Genomic DNA, 20,783 nt, shown 5'->3' with positions numbered 1-20,783 from the left:
CAGTCCATATTGGTAGCCGCGAGCCTGGCTCAGCCCTCCCAGTTTTCTCCCTCTGCTCCAAACCACTGTTGGATTACTATCTTTCAATTAATTTTTTTTGCCACTGTTCGCAAACCCTGAGTGAGGACTGCCATTTGGGTCCAAAATCCACCCTTATCCCAACACGTTACACACAGGTTTTTATTCAGAGCATCATCTGAGTACAAGATGGTTTACAGAGGCAGTGCAAGCAAAGCAGACATACCGATGGAGAGGACCAAGTCTTTACGGTCCAGCTCCCACAACCACTGGCTGACGGGAGAGTTGGCTCACCCGCGAGATTTCAGCTTTGTGGCTCGAAACAGGACAGGCTGGGAGGAGGGCTTTCAACCAAGAGCCGGTGGTTGCAACATGAGAAAGCAGGACAACGGAAAACTTGGAGGAGAGCAAAGGAGAGAAATCTGGCTTCTCTGCTGTAGTCAACGCCTTCAAAAGTTACAGATAGATTTAACAGAGTTGGAAGGGACCTTGTAGGTCTTCTAGTCCAGGGGTCTGCAACCTTAAACACTCAAAGAGCCGTTTGGACTCATATCCCACAGAAAAGAAAACACCGGGAGCCACAAAACCCTTCCCATGACTGACTATTTCTTGAGCAGCCACAAAACTAGCATATGTAGTTGAATTAAATGTTCTGTTTTCTTCTGAAACTTTTCTTTTCCTGGATTTCTCCATAGTTGGCCTACCGGGGGTTGAAAAGCTCAATAAATCGCATGCTGGCGAGTGTCACACATTGGCGGTTGTGATGCATATTTTGAGTGACAGGGAGCCGCAGCAGAGGGGTGAAAGAGCCACATGCGGCTCCAGAGTCGCAGGTTGCTGACCCCTGATCTAGTCCAAACTCCTGCCCAAGCAGACCCTACATCATTTTTGACAGATGGCAATCCAGTCTCTTCTTGAAAGCTTCCAGTGAGAAGCTCTCATCCTGATGAAGCTCAGGATGAAGTTGCTGGAGAGAAGAAGGGGATCCTCCTTTTCTGGATTTTTCAACTCACTTTTGGGATACCGCAGCTCTCCAGATCGTGCAAGAAAACAGAGAATTCTCAGTCTCCCCCAAAAATGTGGCTCAGGGTATGGCGGACGAGTTGCAAAATGTAGCCCTTTGCCAGTTCACTCTGCTCCAAGTAACTCAAGGTTCCCTCTAGACTCTCACCATGAGTCCCAAAGTAGCATCATCAGCAATGGAGCAGCCAATGCGAAAGGCTAAAGCAGCGCTTTTCTTCTTCCGAGATGCTGAAGAAGATTCAGATGAGCAGGCAAGGATCAGCAGGGTCAGCTCCAGCCGGGTGGTGATGCAGCACATGCCGAGACCTTCCAAAAAGGTTTCCAAAAATTCTAGGACGTTCCAGCTGAATTGCTGTGGAAGCGGCCGTCCTTCCTTTTCAGTTGAGGACTACACAACCAAACTGCCATTCCCCCCCCCTTTTTTTGGGGGGGACACAAATAACAATTCGCCTAAAAGAGAAGATGGAGACAAATCTCCGTGGCTCGAACAGCAAATAAAACAGAGGCGGTGAGCTTTTGGCTCCCCCTCCTCCCGTTTCTATTTATACATGGAAAGCTTTCCATCTTGCTGGAGCATCCTTGTCCTTTTTCGGGGACTTCTCCTCACCAGCCTCTTTGAAGCAATAGACCCCAAAGAGTTTGTATTTCTTGTCGGGGAAGCCCAGGTTGCGAACGCCGGGTTCCCGGCCCCCACAGCGCGACCTGGGGTTGACGATGGGGTAGCGGACGCTTCCGTCCCCAACCCAGCCGGCCTCGCATTTGTCCAAGAGCTGGATCTTCCAAGCGGCGTAGAGCTGGCCCACCTTGGCCACCATAGCTCCGTTTCGCTTGCAGGCCAAGACGGCTTCGGGGAAGCTGAGTTTGCGGTAGGTTTTGAGGAAGAAGACTTTGCCTGGAAGAGATCGGGAGGAGAAACATCAGAAAAAGAGCGATCGGTATAAAGGCTATAGACATTGGTTAATTAAAAGGCTAGATACTAGAAGGAGATAACATAATGTTAGATTAATTAAGAATGTTTCTAAGTTGAAGGTGCACAAGAGCTATGTAATCACCCCACCGACACACAGCAATTGGATTGAAAATGCTTCTATGTTTATGTGTTATGTCTTAAAAGAAAAAAAGAAAAAACTTTTATTAAAAAAAAAGAAACAGAAAAAGGGTGATTGGTTAGGCTTTTCCTGTCCTGTGATATGCAGCATATATGTGGTCCCTTTAATCCTCAACTTACAACCATTTGTTTATTTTTTATTTATTTATTTTATTTACATTTATATCCCGCCCTTCTCCGAAGACTCAGGGCGGCTTACACTATGTTAGCAATAGTCTTCATCCTATTTGTATACTTATATACAAAGTCAACTTATTGCCCCCAACAATCTGGGTCCTCATTTTACCTACCTTATAAAGGATGGAAGGCTGAGTCAACCTTGGGCCTGGTGGGACTAGAACCTGCAGTAATTGCAGGCAGCTGCTGTTAATAACAGAGTGCATTAGCAGCCTGAGCCACAAGAGGCTTTACTGACCGAAGTTTTGACGGTACTGAAAAAAGTAACTTATGGCCGTTTGTCACCCTATTTAGACCAGGGATCTCCAACCTTGGTCCCTTTGCTGGCTGAGGGACTCTGGGAGTTGAAGTCCACAAGTCTTAAAGGGACCAAGGTTGAAGACCCCTGATTTAGACCATTGCAGGATCCCCACAGTTACATGATCAAAATTTGGACGCTTGTCAACTGACATATGTTTATGATGTTTCCAATGTCCTGGAGTCACGCGATCCCCTTTTGTGACCTTCCAATAAGCGAAGACAAGGGGGAAGCCAGATTTATTTAATAACCTTCTTGCTAATTTAACAACTGCATTGATTCACTTAGCAACTGTGGCAAGAAAGGCCGTAAACTGGGGCAAAATTCATTTAACAATTGTCTCCCTTAGCAACGGAAATGTTGGGCTCTGTTGTGGTCGAAAGTTGAGGACTACCTATAATTGGGTCCCGAAGTCCCTCCCCCACGTAGGACTCGGGTTGGTAAAACTTCAGCCAAATGTCTTTTAGATACCCAACCTCAACAGACTTTTCCCGTTCCCCGGATGGTCAAGACCCTCAGAGCCTAGGCCTCTGGTTGAAGTTGTGCAACGCACGGTCCGTGGTCAATAAGGCCCCCCTAATCTGTGATCTTATTCAGGGGGGTGCCGCGGACCTTATGGGCGTTACAGAAACCTGGTTGGGCACAGAAGGGGGCATGACCCTTGTTGAAATGTGCCCACTGGGTTTCCGAGCATTTCATCGACCGAGGGCCCAAAGTAGGGGTGGGGGGGTGGCGGTTGTTATTAAAGAAAGTCTAGAGCCGAGGGAGACCATTGTGCCTCAGATTGCCGGCTGTGAATCCCTCTTTGTGAGGTGGGGTCATAGGTGTCAGATGGGCTTGTTTGTCACGTACCTGGCTCCTTGCTGCGTGACAGCAGCCCTACCCGAGCTCCTGGAGGTGCTTGCTGGAGTGGCAGTTGAGACCCCCAGACTTATGGTCATGGGGGACTTTAACTTGCCATTGGCCGGCATGTCATCGACAGCAGCTCGGGAGTTCATGGCTTCCATGACGGCCTTGGATCTGACTCAAGTAGTTGATGGCCCTACTCACATTGGGGGAGGCATGCTGGATCTGATTTTTATCTCTGGACAGTGGTTGAAGGATCTGGACTTGAGAGATTTAGTCACTGAACCTTTGTCATGGTCAGATCACTCTCTCCTTCGTCTGGACTTTCGGACCGCCGCTCAACACCGCAGGGAGACGGAACCAATACAATGGTTCCGTCCCAGGCGCCTGATGGACCCGGAGAGGTTCCGGACGGAGCTTGGGCTATTTCCTGAGGGTCTGGCTCACGGCTCGGCTGAAGAACTAGTCGCGGCTTGGGAACTTGCCGCGGCTGGGGCTCTAGACTGTGTCGTGCCTTTGCGGCCTCTGACCCGGCGCAGGTCTCAACCAGCCCCTTGGTTCTCCGAGGGGCTGAGGGAGATGAAACGCCGGAGAAGACGCCTAGAGAGTTCCTGGAGGTCCAGTCGTTCGGAGGCTGATCGGACACTAGTTAGGTCATATAATAGGACCTACCTAGTGGCACTGAGGGAAGCGAGACGTTGCTACGTCTCCTCCCTCATTGCGTCGGCAGATAACTGCCCGGCCGCCCTGTTTCGGGTGACTCGCTCTCTCCTTCAACAGGGGGAGCGGGATGACCCGTTGCAGGGACGTGCCGAGGAGTTTAGTGGTTATCTATACGATAAAATCGTTCAGCTTCGGGAGGGCTTGGATCAAAATTGGGTGGATCCAGATGAGAGGTCGGAGAGCTGTCTTGTTGAGACTGTTTGGGATGAGTTTGACCCTGTGGCTCCCGAGGACATGGACAGGTTATTGGAGAGGTTGAATGCCACCACATGTTTACTGGACCCGTGCCCCTCCTGGTTGGTGCTGGCCACACAGGAGGTGACACGAGGCTGGCTCCAGGGGATTACGAATGCTTCTTTGCTGGAGGGGGTCTTCCCTGCCGCCTTGAAAGAGGCAGTGGTGAGACCTCTCCTCAAGAAGCCTTCCCTGGACCCAGCTGTTTTAGGTAATTATCGTCCGGTCTCCAACCTTCGCTTTGTGGCGAAGGTTGTAGAGAGTGTGGTGGCACGTCAATTACACCGGTACCTGGATGAAACTGTCTATCTAGACCCGTTCCAGTCTGGCTTTCGGCCCGGATACAGCACGGAGACGGCTTTGGTCGCGTTGGTTGATGATCTCTGGAGGGCCAGGGATAGGGGCTGTTCCTCTGCCTTGGTCAGATCACTCTCTCCTTCGTCTGGACTTTCGGACCGCCACTCAACACCGCAGGGAGACGGAACCAATACGATGGTTCCGTCCCAGGCGCCTGATGGACCGGAGAGGTTCGGACGGAGCTTGGGCCATTTCCTGAGGTCTGGCTCACGGCTCGGCTGAAGAACTAGTCGCGGCTTGGGAACTTGCCGCGGCTGGGGCTCTAGACCGTGTCGTGCCTTTGCGGCCTCTGACCCGGCGCAGGTCTCAACCAGCTCCTTGGTTCTCCGAGGGGCTGAGGGAGATGAAGCGCGGAGAAGACGCCTAGAGAGTTCCTGGAGGTCCAGTCGTTCGAGGCTGATCGGACACTAGTTAGGTCATATAATAGGACCTACCTAGTGGCACTGAGGAAGCGAGGCGTTGCTCGTCTCCTCCCTCATTGCGTCGGCAGATAACCGCCCGGCCGCCCTGTTTGGGTGACTCGCTCTCTCCTTCAACAGGGGAGGCGGGATGACCCGTTGCAGGGGCGTGCCGAGGAGTTTAGTGGTTATCTATACGATAAAATCGTTCAGCGGGAGGCTTGGATCAAAATTGGGTGGATCCAGGTGAGATGTCAGAGAGCTGTCTTGTTGAGACTGTTTGGGATGAGTTTGACCCTGTGGCTCCCGAGGACATGGACAGGTTGCTGGGTAGGTTGAACGCCACCACATGTTTACTGGACCCGTGCCCCTCCTGGTTGGTACTGGCCACTCAGGAGGTGACACGAGGCTGGTTCCAGGGGATTACGAATGCTTCTTTGCTGGAGGGGGTCTTCCCTGCCGCCTTGAAAGAGGCGGTGGTGAGACCTCTCCTCAAGAAGCCTTCCCTGGACCCAGCTGTTTTAGGTAATTAGCGTCCGGTCTCCAACCTTCGCTTCGCGGCGAAGGTTGTAGAGAGTGTGGTGGCATATCAGTTTCCCTTACACCTGGATGAAACTGTCTATCTAGACCCGTTCCAGTCCGGCTTTTGGCCCGGATACAGCACTGAGATGGCTTTGGTCGTGTTGGTGGATGATCTCTGGAGGGCCAGGGATAGGGGTTATTCCTCTGCCTTGGTCCTATTAGATCTCTCAGCGGCTTTTGATACCATCGACCATGGTATCCTGCTGCACAGGTTGGAGGGATTGGGGGTGGGAGGCACCGTTTATCGGTGGTTCTCCTCCTATCTCTCTGATCGGTCGCAGACGGTGTTGACAGGGGGGCAGAGGTCGGCCCGGGCGCCTCACTTGTGGGGTGCCGCGGGGTCGATTCTCTCGCCTCCTGTTCAACATCTATATGAAGCCGCTGGGTGAGATCATCAGTGGTTTCGGTGTGAGTTACCAACTGTATGCTGATGATACTCAGCTGTACTTTTCCACGGGCCACCCCAACGGTTATCAAGTGCTGTCCCGGTGTCTGGAGGCCGTACAGGTCTGGATGGGGAGAAACAGGCTCAAGCTCAATCCCTCCAAGACAGAGTGGCTGTGGATGCCAGCACCCCGGTACAGTCAGCTGCAATTGCGGCTGACTGTTGGGGGCGAGTCATTGGCCCCAATGGAAAGGGTGCGCAACTTGGGCGTTCTCCTGGATGGATGGCTGTCCTTTGAAGACCATTTGACGGCCGTCTCCAGGAGAGCTTTTTACCAGGTTCGCCTGGTTCGCCAGTTGCGCCCCTTCCTGGACCGGGATGCCCTATGCATGGTCACCACGCCTCGTGACGCCTCGCCTGGATTACTGCAATGCTCTCTACATGGGGCTTCCCTTGAGGAGCACCCGGAGGCTCCAGTTAGTCCAGAATGCGGCTGCGCGGGTGATAGAGGGAGCCCCTCGTGGCTCCCATGTGACACCACTCCTGTGCAGACTGCACTGGCTGCCTGTGGCCTTCTGGGTGCGCTTCAAGGTGTTGGTAACTATCTTCAAAGCGCTCCATGACTTAGGGCCAGGCTATTTTTGGGACCGTCTGCTGCCACCGATTGCCTCCCACCGACCCGTGCGCTCTCACAGGGAGGGACTCCTTAGGGTGCCGTCCGCCAGGCAGTGCCAACTGGCGACACCCAGGGGAAGGGCCTTCTCTGTGGGGGCTCCCACCCTCTGGAATGAACTTCCCCCAGGACTCCGCCAACTTCCTGACCTTCAAACCTTCCGCCGCAAGCTTAAAACACATCTATTTATTTGTGCAGGACTGGACTAGAATTTTAATTTTGAATTTAGTTTTAATGGGCTTTTATCATTTTAATTGTAATTTTAAATTTTGGCCTATTTAAATAAGTTTTTTAATTAGTGTTTTATCTTGTATTATATTTGTATTTTTATCAGGCTGTAAACCGCCCTGAGTCCTTCGGGAGATAGGGCGGTATAAAAATTTGATTAAATAAATAAATTAAATAAATAAATAAACAATGACCATAAAGAGTCGAAATTTTCAATCTACCCTTGGTGGTGACATTATTGAGTCCCTGCCGTTCTCCCAGTGTTCATCACCAAGGTTAGCAACCTAGTTATAGGTAATCCTCAACTTATGACCGGTTACTTAGCAAGCACTCAAAGTTATAATGGACCCAAAGTTACAATGGACTACTTTATTCTGAAGTTCCAATGGCCCCATGGTCACATGACTGCATTTTGGGCACTCATCAACCAGATTTAACAGATTAACAGAGTTGGAAGGGACCTTGTAGGTCATCTAGTCCAACCCCCCACCCAAGCAGGAGACCCTACACCATTTCTGACAAATGGCAGTCCAATCTCTTCTTGAAAGCCTCCAGTGATGAAGCTCTCACAGTTTCCGAAGGCAACTTCTGTTCCATGGGTTGATTGTTCTCACGGTCAAAATGTTCCTCCTTATTTCTAGGTTGAATCTCTCCTTGATCAGTTTCCATCCATTATTCCTTGTCTGGCCTTCAGGTGCCTTGGAAAATAGGTTGACCCCCTTCCTCTCTGTGGCAGCCCCTCAATTATTGGAAGACTGCTATCATGTCTCCCCTGGTCCTTCTCTTCCCTAGACTAGCCATGCCCAGTTCCTGCAACTGTTCGTCGTATGTTTTAGCCTCCAGTCCCCTAATCATCTTGGTTGGTCTTCTCTGCACTCTATTCTAGAGTCTCAACCCCTTTTTTATAGTGTGGTGACCAAAACTGGATGCAGTACTCTAGGTGTGGTCTTACTAAGGCTTTATAGAATGGTATTAGTACTTCCCTTGATCTTGATTGTATCCCTCTGTTAATGCAATTTAGGATTGCATTGGCTCTGAAGGCAAGTCAGAGTTCTCACTGTCAGAAAATTTCTCCTTATTTCCAGGCTGAATCTCTCCTTGCTCAGTTTCCATCCATTATTCCTTGTCTGGCCTTCAGGTGCCTTGGAAAATAGGTTGACCCCCTTCCTCTCTGTGGCAGCCCCTCAATTATTGGAAGACTGCTATCATGTCTCCCCTGGTCCTTCTCTTCCCTAGACTAGCCATGCCCAGTTCCTGCAACCGTTCATCATATGTTTTAGCCTCCAGTCCCCTAATCATCTTGGTTGGTCTTCTCTGCACTCTATTCTAGAGTCTCAACACCTTTTTTATAGTGTGGTGACCAAAACTGGATGCAGTACTCTAGGTGTGGTCTTACTAAGGCTTTATAGAATGGTATTACTACTTCCCTTGATATTGATTGTATCCCTCTGTTAATGCAATTTAGGATTGCATTGGCTCTGAAGGCAAGTCAGAGTTCTCACTGTTAGAAAATTTCTCCTTATTTCCAGGTTGAATCTCTCCTTGCTCAGTTTCCATCCATTATTCCTTGTCTGGCCTTCAGGTGCTTTGGAAAATAGGTTAAACCACCCCCTCTCTGTGGCAGCCCCGCAAACATTGGAATTGGGAAGACTGCTATCATGTCTCCCCTAGTCCTTCTCTTCCTTAGACTAGCCATGCCCAGTTCCTGCAACCATTCATCGTATGTTTTAGCCTTCAATCCCCTAACATGCATTTACAACCATGTATCCATCATTTTGGTGGATTATGGGGACACGGTGGCTCAGGGGCTAGGAGGTTGAGATTGTTGATCAAAAGGTCAGCAGCTCAGCAGTTCGAATCCCTAGTGCTGCTGTGTAACAGGGTGAGCTCCTGTTACTTGTCCCAGCTTCTGCCAACCTAGCAGTTTCGAAAGCACGTAAAAATGCAAGTAGAAAAAATAGGGACCACCTTTGATGGGAAGGTAACAGCGTTCCGTGCGCCTTTGGCGTTGAGTCATGCCGGCCACATGACCACGGAGACGTCTTCGGACAGCGCTGGCTCTTCGGCTTTGAAACGGAGATGAGCACCGCCCCCTAGAGTCGGCAACGACTAGCACATATGTGCGAGGGGAACCTTTACCTTTTTATCCACCATTTATTATTTTTGCCTAAACCCAGCATTTTTTTTCTGATTTTTGGCAAAAACGTCACTAACGAACAATGGGTCCCTTTTAACAACTGCTTCAAAACAGGTCATAATATTGGGTTGGTAACGTTGGTGACCCATTTTATGGCCATCGTAACATGACCATATTGAGAAGGCTCCATTATGGCCGTAAATCGAGGACTACCTCTGTCCAGAGGTCAGTCAAGCGAAGAACAATCCAAGGTGAGAAGCCATTGAGGGGCAAAGTTATCAGGGACAGAAGGACTAGGGGAGACATGATAGCTGTGTTCCAATATCTTAGGGGCTGCCACAAAGAAGAGGGAGTCGGGCTGTTCTCCAAAGCACCTGAGGGTAGAACAAGAAGCAATGGGTGGAAACTGATCAAAGAAAGAAGCAACTTAGAACTAAGGAGAAATTTCCTGACAGTTAGAACAATTAATAAGTGGAACGACTTGCCTTCAGAAGTTGTGGGTGCTCCAACACTGGAAATTTTTAAGAAAATGTTGGATAACCATCTGACTGAGATAGTGTAGGGTTTCCTGCCTGGGCAGGGGGTTGGACTAGAAGGCCCCCAAGGTCCCTTCCAACTCTGTTGTTAGAATAGAATAGAATAGAATAGAATAGAATTTTATTGGCCAAGTGTGATTGGACACACAAGGAATTTGTCTTGGTGCATATGCTCTCAGTGTACATAAAAGAAAAGATACGTTCATCAAGGTACAACATTTACAACACAATTGATGAACTCTGTTGTTATGTTATGTTATGTTATGTTATGTTATGTTATGTTATGTTATGTTATGTTATGTTATGTTATGTTATGTTATGTTATGTTATGTTATGTTATGTTATGTTATGTTATGTTATGTTATGTTATGTTATGACAAGAAGCAAACACATTTGGAGCTGTTCTAATTTTTGTTTTTAGAAGAAAATCTGCCCTATTTGAAATCTGTCCTATTTGCTTGGAGAAAAGTTTAAATTCGGCAAAGCAGCAATACCGAGTGAAAGCAACGCAGCAGGCAGAAAGTGAACCTAGCCTGGGCAGGCATCCAACACACAGGGGAAGATCTCAGCTGTTAAGTCTTGCTGGCATGAGCCAAGCAGGCAAAATGTGATATGAGCCTGCAGCACCTCCAGGGATCTAGCGTGAAGCTGCGAGTTGGATCAGGAGTGGCATGAAAGGTGAAAATTGGAATTCCACACCCTTAAAGAGCTGCAGCTGTTTCTCAGAAACCCCCCCATCCCACCCACCCCACTCCTCCAATCAGGAGCTATTGCAGTGTTTCTCAACTTTAGCAACTTTAAGACGGGAGGACTTCAACTCCCAGAATTCCACAGCCAGCATGGGTGAAGTCCACCCATCTTAAAGTTGCTAAAGTTGAAAAACACTAGGGCTCTAATGCAGGGGTCTCCAACCTTGGTCCCTTTAAGACTTGTGGACTTCAACTCCCAGAGTCCCTCAGCCAGCAAAGCTGGCTGAGGAACTTTGGAAATTGAAGTCCACAAGTCTTAAAGGGACCAAAGTTGGAGATCTCTACTCTAATGAAAGGCGCTTCGGCATGGCTGGCTGAGGAATTCTGGGGGTTGAAGTCCACCCATTTTAAAGTTGCAAAAGTTGAGAAACAATAGTCTAATATGGAAGGAGCTTGGAAATTATAAAAGAAAATTGTAGGGTGCTTTTGTGACCCTCTTGGGCCACTGGTTCCTGAAATATAAAGATGCTACACACCTGGGGCCATTATAGTCCTCGAATTATGGTTGTAATCAAGCCAACATGGTGGTCAAATGACCAAGCCTATTCTATGGCATTTTTGGTGGTGGGCATTAAATGAATATCCTGGTCATAGAGTGGCTGCCATGGGCATTAAGCAAACACCATAGCTGTTAAGTGAACGCATTGTTTACTGTGGTATGGTTTTGCCAAAACCCAAAAGTAAATACCAGTTCTTAGCAAAACCGTCATAACAAGTGGTCATGTAATTGTGAGATGCTGCAATCGTCCATCCATCCGTCCATCCATCTACCATCCATCTTGCCGAGTGCTTGACGTTCGCTCAGGGGACCACAGAGATGCCCTGGCTGCAATAACTTCAAATCAGAGTCATTAGTAGCCCAAAAATATCATAACTTTGAATGGCCACTAAGCGACTAGTCGTAAGTCAAGGACTACTTGTATTTTCCTCCCACGCTAATCTTCCTGCGGAGGTTTCTTGCAAGTTTTTCCTCTGCTAGTTGGCTGTTGAATGGAGGAAGTAGAGGCACCCTCAGATTCTGCTGCAGAATCACAGCCTCCCCAATTTCTGTTACCCTCAGTAAACCCTGATTGCAAGGCCCTGTGCTCCTCCTCCTGTTCTTGATCAGAATCGTTTTCCTTGGGAGATACAATTAGTTCTTGACTTATATAATATAAACCAGCCGTCCAGTGACTGTTCAAAGCTACATTGCTGAAAAAAAGTGACTTATGAGCGGTTTTCAAACTTCTGTAGCATCCCCACGGCCACGTGATCAAATTACAGGCGCTTGGCATGTATTTATGACAGTTGCATTATCCTGGGATAACAGATAACAGATTAACAGAGTTGGACGGGATCTTGTAGGTCATCTAGTCCAACCCCCCAGGAGACCCTACACTATACCATTTCTGATAGATGGCAGTCCAGTCTCTTCTTGAAAGTCTCCAGCAATGAAGCTCCCACAACTTCCAAAGGCAACTTCTGTTCCATGGGTTGATTGTTCTCACTGTCAGAAAACTTCTCCTTATTTCTAGACTGAATCTTTCCTTGATCAGTTTCCATCCATTATGTGATCACCATTTGTAACCTTGCTAACCGGCTTCCAACAAGCAAAGTCAACGGGGGAAGCCAGATTCCCTTAACAACGGCACGATTTCCTTAACATCGGTGGGCGATTCCCTTCCCCACTGTGGCCAAAAGGTTGCAAAATGAGATGGAACTCTCTTAATAACTGCCTCGCTTAGCAGTGAAAGTTTTGGGCTCAGTTGTGGCCGTAAGTTGAGGACTACCTGTGTCACAGCCTCTCCAGATTCTACTCACTCAGTTTTCTTCGGCTGCAAGCAGTGGTGAAATGCTCCGAAGTCTGCTACTGGTTTGCTGCAATGCGTGCATGTGTGGTTTGTGCCAAACGCACGCTTTGCGCGCATGCACACTGCAGCCGCTACCACCCAGCGGTGAAAAGGGAGGCTTAAGAAGCCTTTTCTCAGGTAAGTAGAACAGCAAGAGGGGGGAACAGCTGTGCCGCGCAATTTATATTCGCTAGAAAGCAGGATTTCCTGCTTTCTAGCGAATATAAATCAAGCGGCACAACTGATCGTCGAAAATACCAGTTCATCCAAACCAGTAGCAATTTTTAACTACCGGTTCACCCGAACCGGTCTGAAACCCCTGGCTGCAAGGCCTTGTGTTCCAACTTCTTGTGTTCTTAAAAAGAATCTTATTCCCAGGATATATCTCATTTTTTCCCACTTACCCACCCACCCACACTCACACACATATGCCAACACACACACACACACACACACACGCTGTTTCCTTCACATAATCAAGGCGAACAACAGGAGATTAAATGCCTCCCATGCAAAGATGGATTGAGTTGATGAAGGCACTTCGTTTCAAGGCTGATCTGCTGCTACTTAGCCGGCCTCTGATTACACAAATGAAACCTCTGTTGCCCCCTGCTCTGATCTCCCTAAGAAAAAGTAATTTACGCTCTTCGGGACAAATCCCATCAGAGTCCTCCATCATCTTGCCAGCTCCAAGCATAATTACCACCTTTTTCTTTTCTTTTTTTTTGCCTTCCTCGTGGGACACGAAGCCCAAAGGAGCGAGCTCATAAACTGCCAGAAATGGCCTAAGCTTTCTCTTAAATGTGTTGCTATGATTTGTGGGAACTGGTTGTTTCATTTTCTTGCATTGACTAATAAATTAACTTTCCCGCAGTGCCCTGTCGCCTGGACCACTAAAAATGGACCATCCATTAAAAGCTCTGGGAAACATAAACCAGCCAGAACGGTAGTAAATTGTGGTTTTGGGCACATTGATTAATTATCTCCATCGAGTCAATCTTGATTCTTTGAGAACCACAATAGATAGATTCTCTCCGGGATGCTCTGTCCCTAAAGTGGTCCTTCAGCTGTTCTAAGAGTGGCTGCACCATCACTACTGTAACTGAGTCCATCTGCTTTACTGCGGTTGTCCTCGTCTTCTCTTTCCTTCCAACCTTCCCAGTGTTGTGGCAGGATTTGTGGTGGGATGGGGTGGCCCAAGATTACCATCTGTTAAACACACCTACACACAATGAGAGAATGTCTTCAGTTTATACTAAGATTCTTTCTGCTGCCCATGTGTTTCGGATATCAGCAAAACACTAACCAAATCTTGATGCGACAATATACACTGAGCATTTTTTTGCATTATTTTTAGTGTATGCTAATTAGTGTGTTATTTTAGTGTTAATTTAGTGTGCTAATTTGTGATCTAGTACAGGTCATAGAAATCTCTCTCTCTCTCTCTCTCTCTCTCTCTCTCTCTCTCCCATCTATTTCTGGCTACCACCTATTTACCTTTCATCTCCCTATCATCACTATATCTCTCTATCTCTCTATCTATCTATCTATCTATCTATCTATCTATCTACCTACCTGTCATCTATCAGTCATTTATCTCTATCTATCTATCTATCTATCTATCTATCTATCTATCTATCTATCTATCTATCTATCTATCTATCTATCTATCTATCTATATCTATCTATCTCTACCTACCTACCTACCTGTCATCTATCTGTCATCTATCTATCTATCTGTCTATCTATCTATCTATCTATCTATCTATCTATCTATCTATCTATCTATCTATCTATCTCTACCTACCTACCTACCTACCTATCTACCTACCTGTCATCTATCTGTCATCTATCTATCTATCTGTCTATCTATCTATCTATCTACCTACCTACCTACCTACCTACCTACCTACCTGTCATCTATCAGTCATCTATCTATCTATCTATCTATCTATCTATCTATCTATCTATCTATCTATCTATCTTTCAACTATCTGTCTGTCTGTCTGTCTGTCTATCTATCTATCTATCTATCTATCTATCTATCTATCTATCTATCTATCTCTACCTACCTACCTACCTACCTATCTGTCATCTATCTGTCATCTATCAGTCATCTATCTATCTATCTATCTATCCATCCATCCATCCATCCATCCATCCATCCATCCATCCATCCATCCATTATCTAACTATATCTCATATGATGTGATTTTCTGGTGTTCACCTATGTTATGTTTGACTGAAGAATGTTTGTGTTCCTGAGCGCTGGTAAAACAGAACACCTGAAAGAGGCATGACATAACGTGTGTAATCAAATCACAAGGAAAAAAAGTGCTTCATTGCAGCACTTTACCACTATAAGAAATGACTACAATGGAACACCAAAGAGCAAAATCTTCAGTTGGACCTTTGTTCTACCTACTGCATTTCAATCCCTAATCTCTTTGGAAGTCCGCTGGAGAAGATGGCTTTAATAAGTTTAATGAAATAAATAAATGGCCATTTCCCATGTTTTCCAGAGGGTCTTCCAGTCTTCAGTAGCTCCTATGTAAAATTAGGAGAACACAGCTACAAAAAGATGATGATCCACCTTAGAGCACTTTTTCTTAAACTTGGCAACTTGAAGATGTGTCTGGGCTTCAACTCCCAGAATTCTCCAGCCATGCATATGCTGGCTGAGGAATTCTGGGAATTGAAGTCCAGAAATTTTCAAGTTGCCATGGTTGAGAAACGCTTCCTTAAAGGAACAGAAATACTTTCTCCAAGCACCAAACCATCATTAAAACAGCCCCATCTATTATAGATTATAGGCATATAGAGACCACATCCCGTTTTCTTATGAACTAGCGCAGACAAGCTGTGGCTCGCTGTTTTTCCATGGCTAAGATCAAGAATGCATTCCCTCGCCCTCTTTTCCCCCCTCTCTAATTACAGTTTTTATGGCTCAGGCAGCTTGATTCATGACTGCTCAAATACTGCTTGCTCTAAAAATCGGACCGGCCTTATGGTTCCACCGGCGAGAACAGCTGCCCACAAACGGTCCAAGATTCCCACGGTACAGTTCAGGGATCAGGGCAGGGAGCAATAAACATCCAAACCAGAAGGGTGAAAGCATTTATCCATGTGGCGATGCGTTTTTTGCTCCGTGGCAGAAGCCAGAGGCATCTCTTCATGATCCATTTGGCAAGCCAAGAGAGGTTTCGTGACCCATATCAATTATGCAAAGAGAGCACAGCCTACAATCCTCCCTTACATAACTTATTATATATATTTGCAGCTTTTTCCTCTTAACGCCTCTCCTAATTATGTGAGTCACAATCTGATGAAGCTTCAAAGCCTAACCTCCGTTGGCTGGGCAAATTATCCATCTGCATTTTTGCGTGCTTCTTGGTTTCCTTTGAAAACAAAAAAATTAACAAGAAGTGGCTTTTGCGAATTCTCGTCAGAGGGAGGATTCAACCAGGAAATATAGATATTTCATTTAGTGACCGTTCTGAGGGGCTGTATGCTAAAATGAAGCCAGGTCATGATACACACTTGAAAGTAAATCAGGAAGACTGTAGTTGTGGAGTCTGTCTGGCAAGAACAAAGAATGCTTATCTAAAGGAAATATGCATGTGTAAATCTTGTAATAAGTTAGAAAGCTGATAAAAGTAACAGGAGTTAGACAACTTACAGGCCTCAGCTAAAAATTAGGAATACAGATGGCCTGCAGCCAATAAAATGTGTATTACATAACGCCTGGGGCATTCATTAGCCAAGCCATAGAACAAATTGTAGAATTATTACTAAAATGTTTATTAGATGATATTTCTTATTATCTCGCCTTGCCTCGCCTTCTCTTTTAGTGAAAATGTATAAAGCTTACTTAATCTTTGGTTCTTGGTTCTTGGCATTTTGGCCGGGAGCCTTTTTCCTTGGAGTACTCCAATAAAAAGCAATCAGAAAACCTGCACCTCGTGTCTGGCGTCCATAATTGGATTCGGCACCAGGCTCAGACCCAATTTGGGGACAACAGTTCTAAGTTACAACAGTACTGAAAAAGTGACTTATACTGTTTTTCACACTTAGAACCGTTGCAGCATCCCCATGGTCACATGATCAAAATTCAGATGCTAGGCAACCGGCTCATATTTATGACAGTCACAATATCCTGGGGACATGTGATCAACTTTTGCGACCTTCGCAAAAAAGGTCGTAAAATGGAGCGAAACTCCCTCAACAATGGTCTCATTTAGCGGCAGGAATGTTGGGCTCAATGTGGTCATAAGTCGAGGACGGCCTGTAAGGAGGAATTTCCTGACAGGGAGAAGGATGAATCAGCGGAACAGCTTGTTTCCCAGAGTTGTGGGTGCTCCTCCATCACTGAAGATTTTCAAGAAAAGATTGGATAACCATTTGTCCAGGATTGTATAAGGCAGGGGTGAAATGCTACCGGATCGGATCGGACCGGATCGTGCAATCTGGAGCGATCGCAGCCGGTAGTTTGGCGATCCGGTAGCGATGGCGGAGCAAAGCTCCGCCCACCCGCCCGGGTGTCATTACTTCCTGATTTTAACCAGGAAGTAATGTGTTTTTTACACATGACACGCGCATGCACTCCCGAGCCGGTAAGCAAGGTAAGTAGATTTCACCCCTGGTATAAGGACTCCTGCCTTGGACAGGGGGCTGGACTGGGAAGATCTCCATGGTCCCTTCCAGCCCTATGACTCTATGATATCCATCAAAATGGCTCTCCAGTGGGAGAGAATGCAAGCAAGAAAGGGCATGTTTGCACAAGGCGCACCCACGGGGGCACAAAAGCTGGCCTTACCGTTCAGATTTGAAGTAAAGCAGAAGGCATCGTAACGCTCGCGGTCTTTGTGCCGGTAGCCGTAGTTCCTCACTCCAACTGGGGTGTCTTTTCGTCCACATTCATCCCGGGCCTTGGAGATGGGATACTGGACAGAGCCATCTTCCAGCCACCCAGCGTTGCACCAATCCAGTCCATCCAGCCAGGCTTCGTGCAACTGGTCGTAGGAGGCCAGGATGCCATCCTGCTCTAGACAGGCCTTCTGTGCTTCATGGAAATTCAGCGAGTAGCGCCCCAAGCGAGGGTGGTAGGGGAAGATCACCCCTAAAAGAGAGGGAGAGGAAGCTCAGGAGTTCAAGTCAAAGGCCAACCTTAACCAGGCTTACCACACGTGATGCCTTAATATAATATATAATATAATATAACAATAGAGTTGGAAGGGACCTTGGAGGCCTTCTAGTCCAACCCCCTGCCCAGGCAGGAAACCCTACACCATCTTAGTCAGATGGTTATCCAACATTTTCTTTAAAATTTCCAGTGTTGGAGAATTCACAACTTCTGCAGGCAAGTCACTCCACTTATTAATTGTTCTAACTGTCAGGAAATTTCTCCTTAGTTCTAAGTTGCTTCTTTCCTTGATCAGTTTCCACCCATTGCTTCTTGTTCTACCCTCAGGTGCTTTGGAGAACAGTCCGACTCCCTCTTCTTTGTGGCAAGATATTGGAACACTGCTATCATATCTCCCCTAGTCCTTCTTTTTATTAAACTAGACATACTGAGTTCCTGCAACTGTTCTTCATATGTTTTAGCCTCCAGTCCCCTAATCATCTTTGTTGCTCTTCTCTGCACTCTTTCTAGAGTCTCAGCATCTTTTTTACATCGTGGCGACCAAAACTGAATGCAGTATTCCAAGTGTGGCCTTCCCAAGGCCTTCCCAAATGGTTGGATTTCCAAGAGGACAAAATACACTGAAGATGTTACCTAGCTGGGTAATGAGATGTCTGTAAGAAAACAATCAGGTTCAGAGAGCACCAAGGACCCCTCATTTCAACTATGAGCTACGAATAACTATGAGCTATGAATAAAACTAATGCCTTACAGAGGGATGCCCACATGAAAATTGAGGGTTACACCATTTTAACCACTCTGGAAAGTTTGAAAGGATGTCAATAGGATCAGACAATCCTAGATTTTAAAGGACCATAAGTCCTCAAATGACAACTGTCATCATTGTCGTCATCTTCTTCTTCATCGTCATCATCCTCACCACCACCATTACAATTTGTATGCTGCCTGACTCCCAATGCCTCTGGGCACCTCACAAGTACAAACATTTTTTTTAAAAAAAATACAGTAAGGAACAAAATAAAACCTAGTAAGATCTCCCAGATCTTCAGGGAGGAGGAGGAGGAGGGAGGAGGAGGGAGGAGGAGGAGGAGGAGGAGGAGGAGGAGGAGGAGAAGGAGGAGGAGGTGGTGGAGGAGGAGGAGGAGGTGGAGGAGGAGGAGGAGGAGGAGGAGGAGGAGGAGGAGGAAGGAAGGAAGGAGAAATAATCCCATGTATGGAGATAACTTTGAACCAGGCCAGGAACCGTTGAAAGAGGAAAAAAACAATGAGTCTATCCTTGGAAACTGGAGGGTGTGAGAAAGCATCTCAAAATAACTCTGGCTTGATTCTCCTTGGTATAAAGGCAGGGGTGGGATTCTACCAGTTCCGATGAACTGGTAGCTCCGACAATCATCTGGGAGCGAACTGGTTCGCTCTGATCATCAGCCGGCCCCTGCACTTTACTGACCTGTATCTTCTCAGCTGATTCGCGCGGCAGAGCAGAATGCCACGCTTCAGCTGTGTTACTCCCCAGCAATAATGCGGCAGTTACGTTTTCATAAAACTGCGAACACGCCCATAGCGCGCATTAGGCACATGCATGCGCAAAGTGCCCAATAACCAAACAGGTTGTTAAATCAGCAGGATCCCACCACTGTATAAAGGGGATAGAAAGAAATGTTGTTAGGCTTTCAAGATGGTCTTATCATATTCAGCAACAAACCCCTTCCTTCCTTCCTCTCTCCCTCCCTTCCTTCTGCCCTCCCTCCCTCCCTCCCTTCCGCCCTCCCTTCCTTCATTCCTTCCGCCCTCCCTCCCTCCCGTCCGCCCTCCCTTCCTTCCTTCCGCCTGCCCTCCCTCCCTCCCTTCCGCCCTCCCTTCCTTCATTCCTTCCGCCCTCCCTCCCTCCCTTCCTTCCGCCTCCTTCCTTCATTCCTTCCGCCTCCCTCCCTCCTCCTCCCTCCTCCCTCCTTCCTTCCGCCTGCCTCCTCCCTCCTTCCGCCTCCTTCCTTCATTCCTTCCGCCTCCCTCCCTCCTCCCTCCTTCCTTCCTTCCGCCTGCCTCCCTCCCTCCTTCCACCTCCCTTCCTTCATTCCTTCCACCTCCCTCCTCCCTTCCTTCCGCCTCCTTCCTTCATTCCTTCCGCCTCCTCCTCCCTTCCTTCTGCCTCCCTCCTCCCTTCCGCCCTCCCTCCCTTCCTTCCGCCTGCCCTCCCTCCCTCCCTTCCGCCCTCCCTTCCTTCATTCCTTCCGCCCTCCCTCCCTCCCTTCCTTCTGCCCTCCCTTCCTCCCTTCCTTCCTTCCTAGGTATAAATCTAATTTTCACCAAGAAACTTCCCTTTGCAGAATCCCTCCTTGCATACATGATGCATCCTACGTAGATATAAATCCATCAAACCAAACAGATGGGTAATGCTACAGTTGTGAGGCTAGGCCAGGCCCACAACTGATGCTGGGAGTCTTGTCTGAATGAATCGAACAATCCAGTCAGACTCTGGGGAGCCAGATCTCAGAAACACCTGCACCCATGGCAGAAGGCGAGAACTGGGGGTGGGGGGGAGGGAATTAATTTGAGATTGCAATGCTAAATAGGGACCTTCCTTGGTAGATGTGCTTTCCTTAACTCGGGGGTCTCCAACCCCCAGGCTGCAGCCCACTATTGGGCCTTGAGCCATTCAAAACCGGGTCACGGAAGAGGTGGGTGAGCACATGCACACGTCCCCACATCCATGAGCAGCAGGCAAATGCGGGCACACACGTGTGCCCCAGAGGTGAGATTCATTTACCTTAAATTACGGTTCATAAATGTGAGCGTGCGTGCGCACACACTCGCTTCGCTCGCACACGCCACCTCTGTGCATGCACACGGCCTTCTGTGCATGCGCAGTAGTCACGCATTAGTTCAGGCGGGTGGACGGGGCTACCAGTTTGCGTGATCTGGACAGAACCGGCTGAATCCCACCAGTGGCGTGCTCACCATTCGCATGAAATCATCCCCTCTACCAGGGGTGGGATTCAGCCAGTTCGCACCTATTCGGAAGAACCGGTTGGTTAACTTTCTAAGCAGTTCAGAGAACCTTGTTGGAAGAAATCTCATTTTGTTTTTTTCCACTTTACAGGACTAATCCTGTAAGGAAGGCAGGAAGGAAACATTCTGGTGTTAGTTCTAGCCTAATCTTTATCGCCCTGCTTACAGAAACTGACTCTCTGGTTAACCCTTATTACATTGTAACAGCTAAGGCAAAGCGCCCATTGATGTGAGTGACATTGAGTTTGCCACGCCTACATGGTCACATGACCACCAAGCCACACCTACCCAGCTGGTCATTAGGGCAAAGAACTTGTTATTAAATTATTTGAA

At 47.5% G+C, this 20,783-nt stretch overlaps 1 protein-coding gene across 1 annotated transcript in view; it reads right to left on the bottom strand.

Annotated features, from left to right (window-relative positions):
• Positions 1-264: 264 nt before the first annotated feature.
• HAPLN4 (hyaluronan and proteoglycan link protein 4) overlaps positions 265-20,783 on the bottom strand; it is a 124,822-nt gene continuing 104,303 nt past the window's right edge. Inside the window, exons 5-8 of the mRNA XM_058163126.1 lie at positions 17,118-17,420; positions 1,649-1,933; positions 1,190-1,347; positions 265-414 (exon numbers count right to left, since the gene is read on the bottom strand). Of these exons, the coding sequence (XP_058019109.1) occupies positions 265-414; positions 1,190-1,347; positions 1,649-1,933; positions 17,118-17,420 (896 nt within the window). The remainder of the gene's footprint in view (positions 415-1,189; positions 1,348-1,648; positions 1,934-17,117; positions 17,421-20,783) is intronic.

Source organism: Ahaetulla prasina, chromosome 1 (assembly GCF_028640845.1).
Source record: "Ahaetulla prasina isolate Xishuangbanna chromosome 1, ASM2864084v1, whole genome shotgun sequence".
Taxonomy (NCBI): domain Eukaryota; kingdom Metazoa; phylum Chordata; class Lepidosauria; order Squamata; family Colubridae; genus Ahaetulla; species Ahaetulla prasina.
The sequence above is the reverse complement of the archived record's forward strand: the minus strand, read 5'-3'. Positions and strand labels throughout refer to the sequence as shown.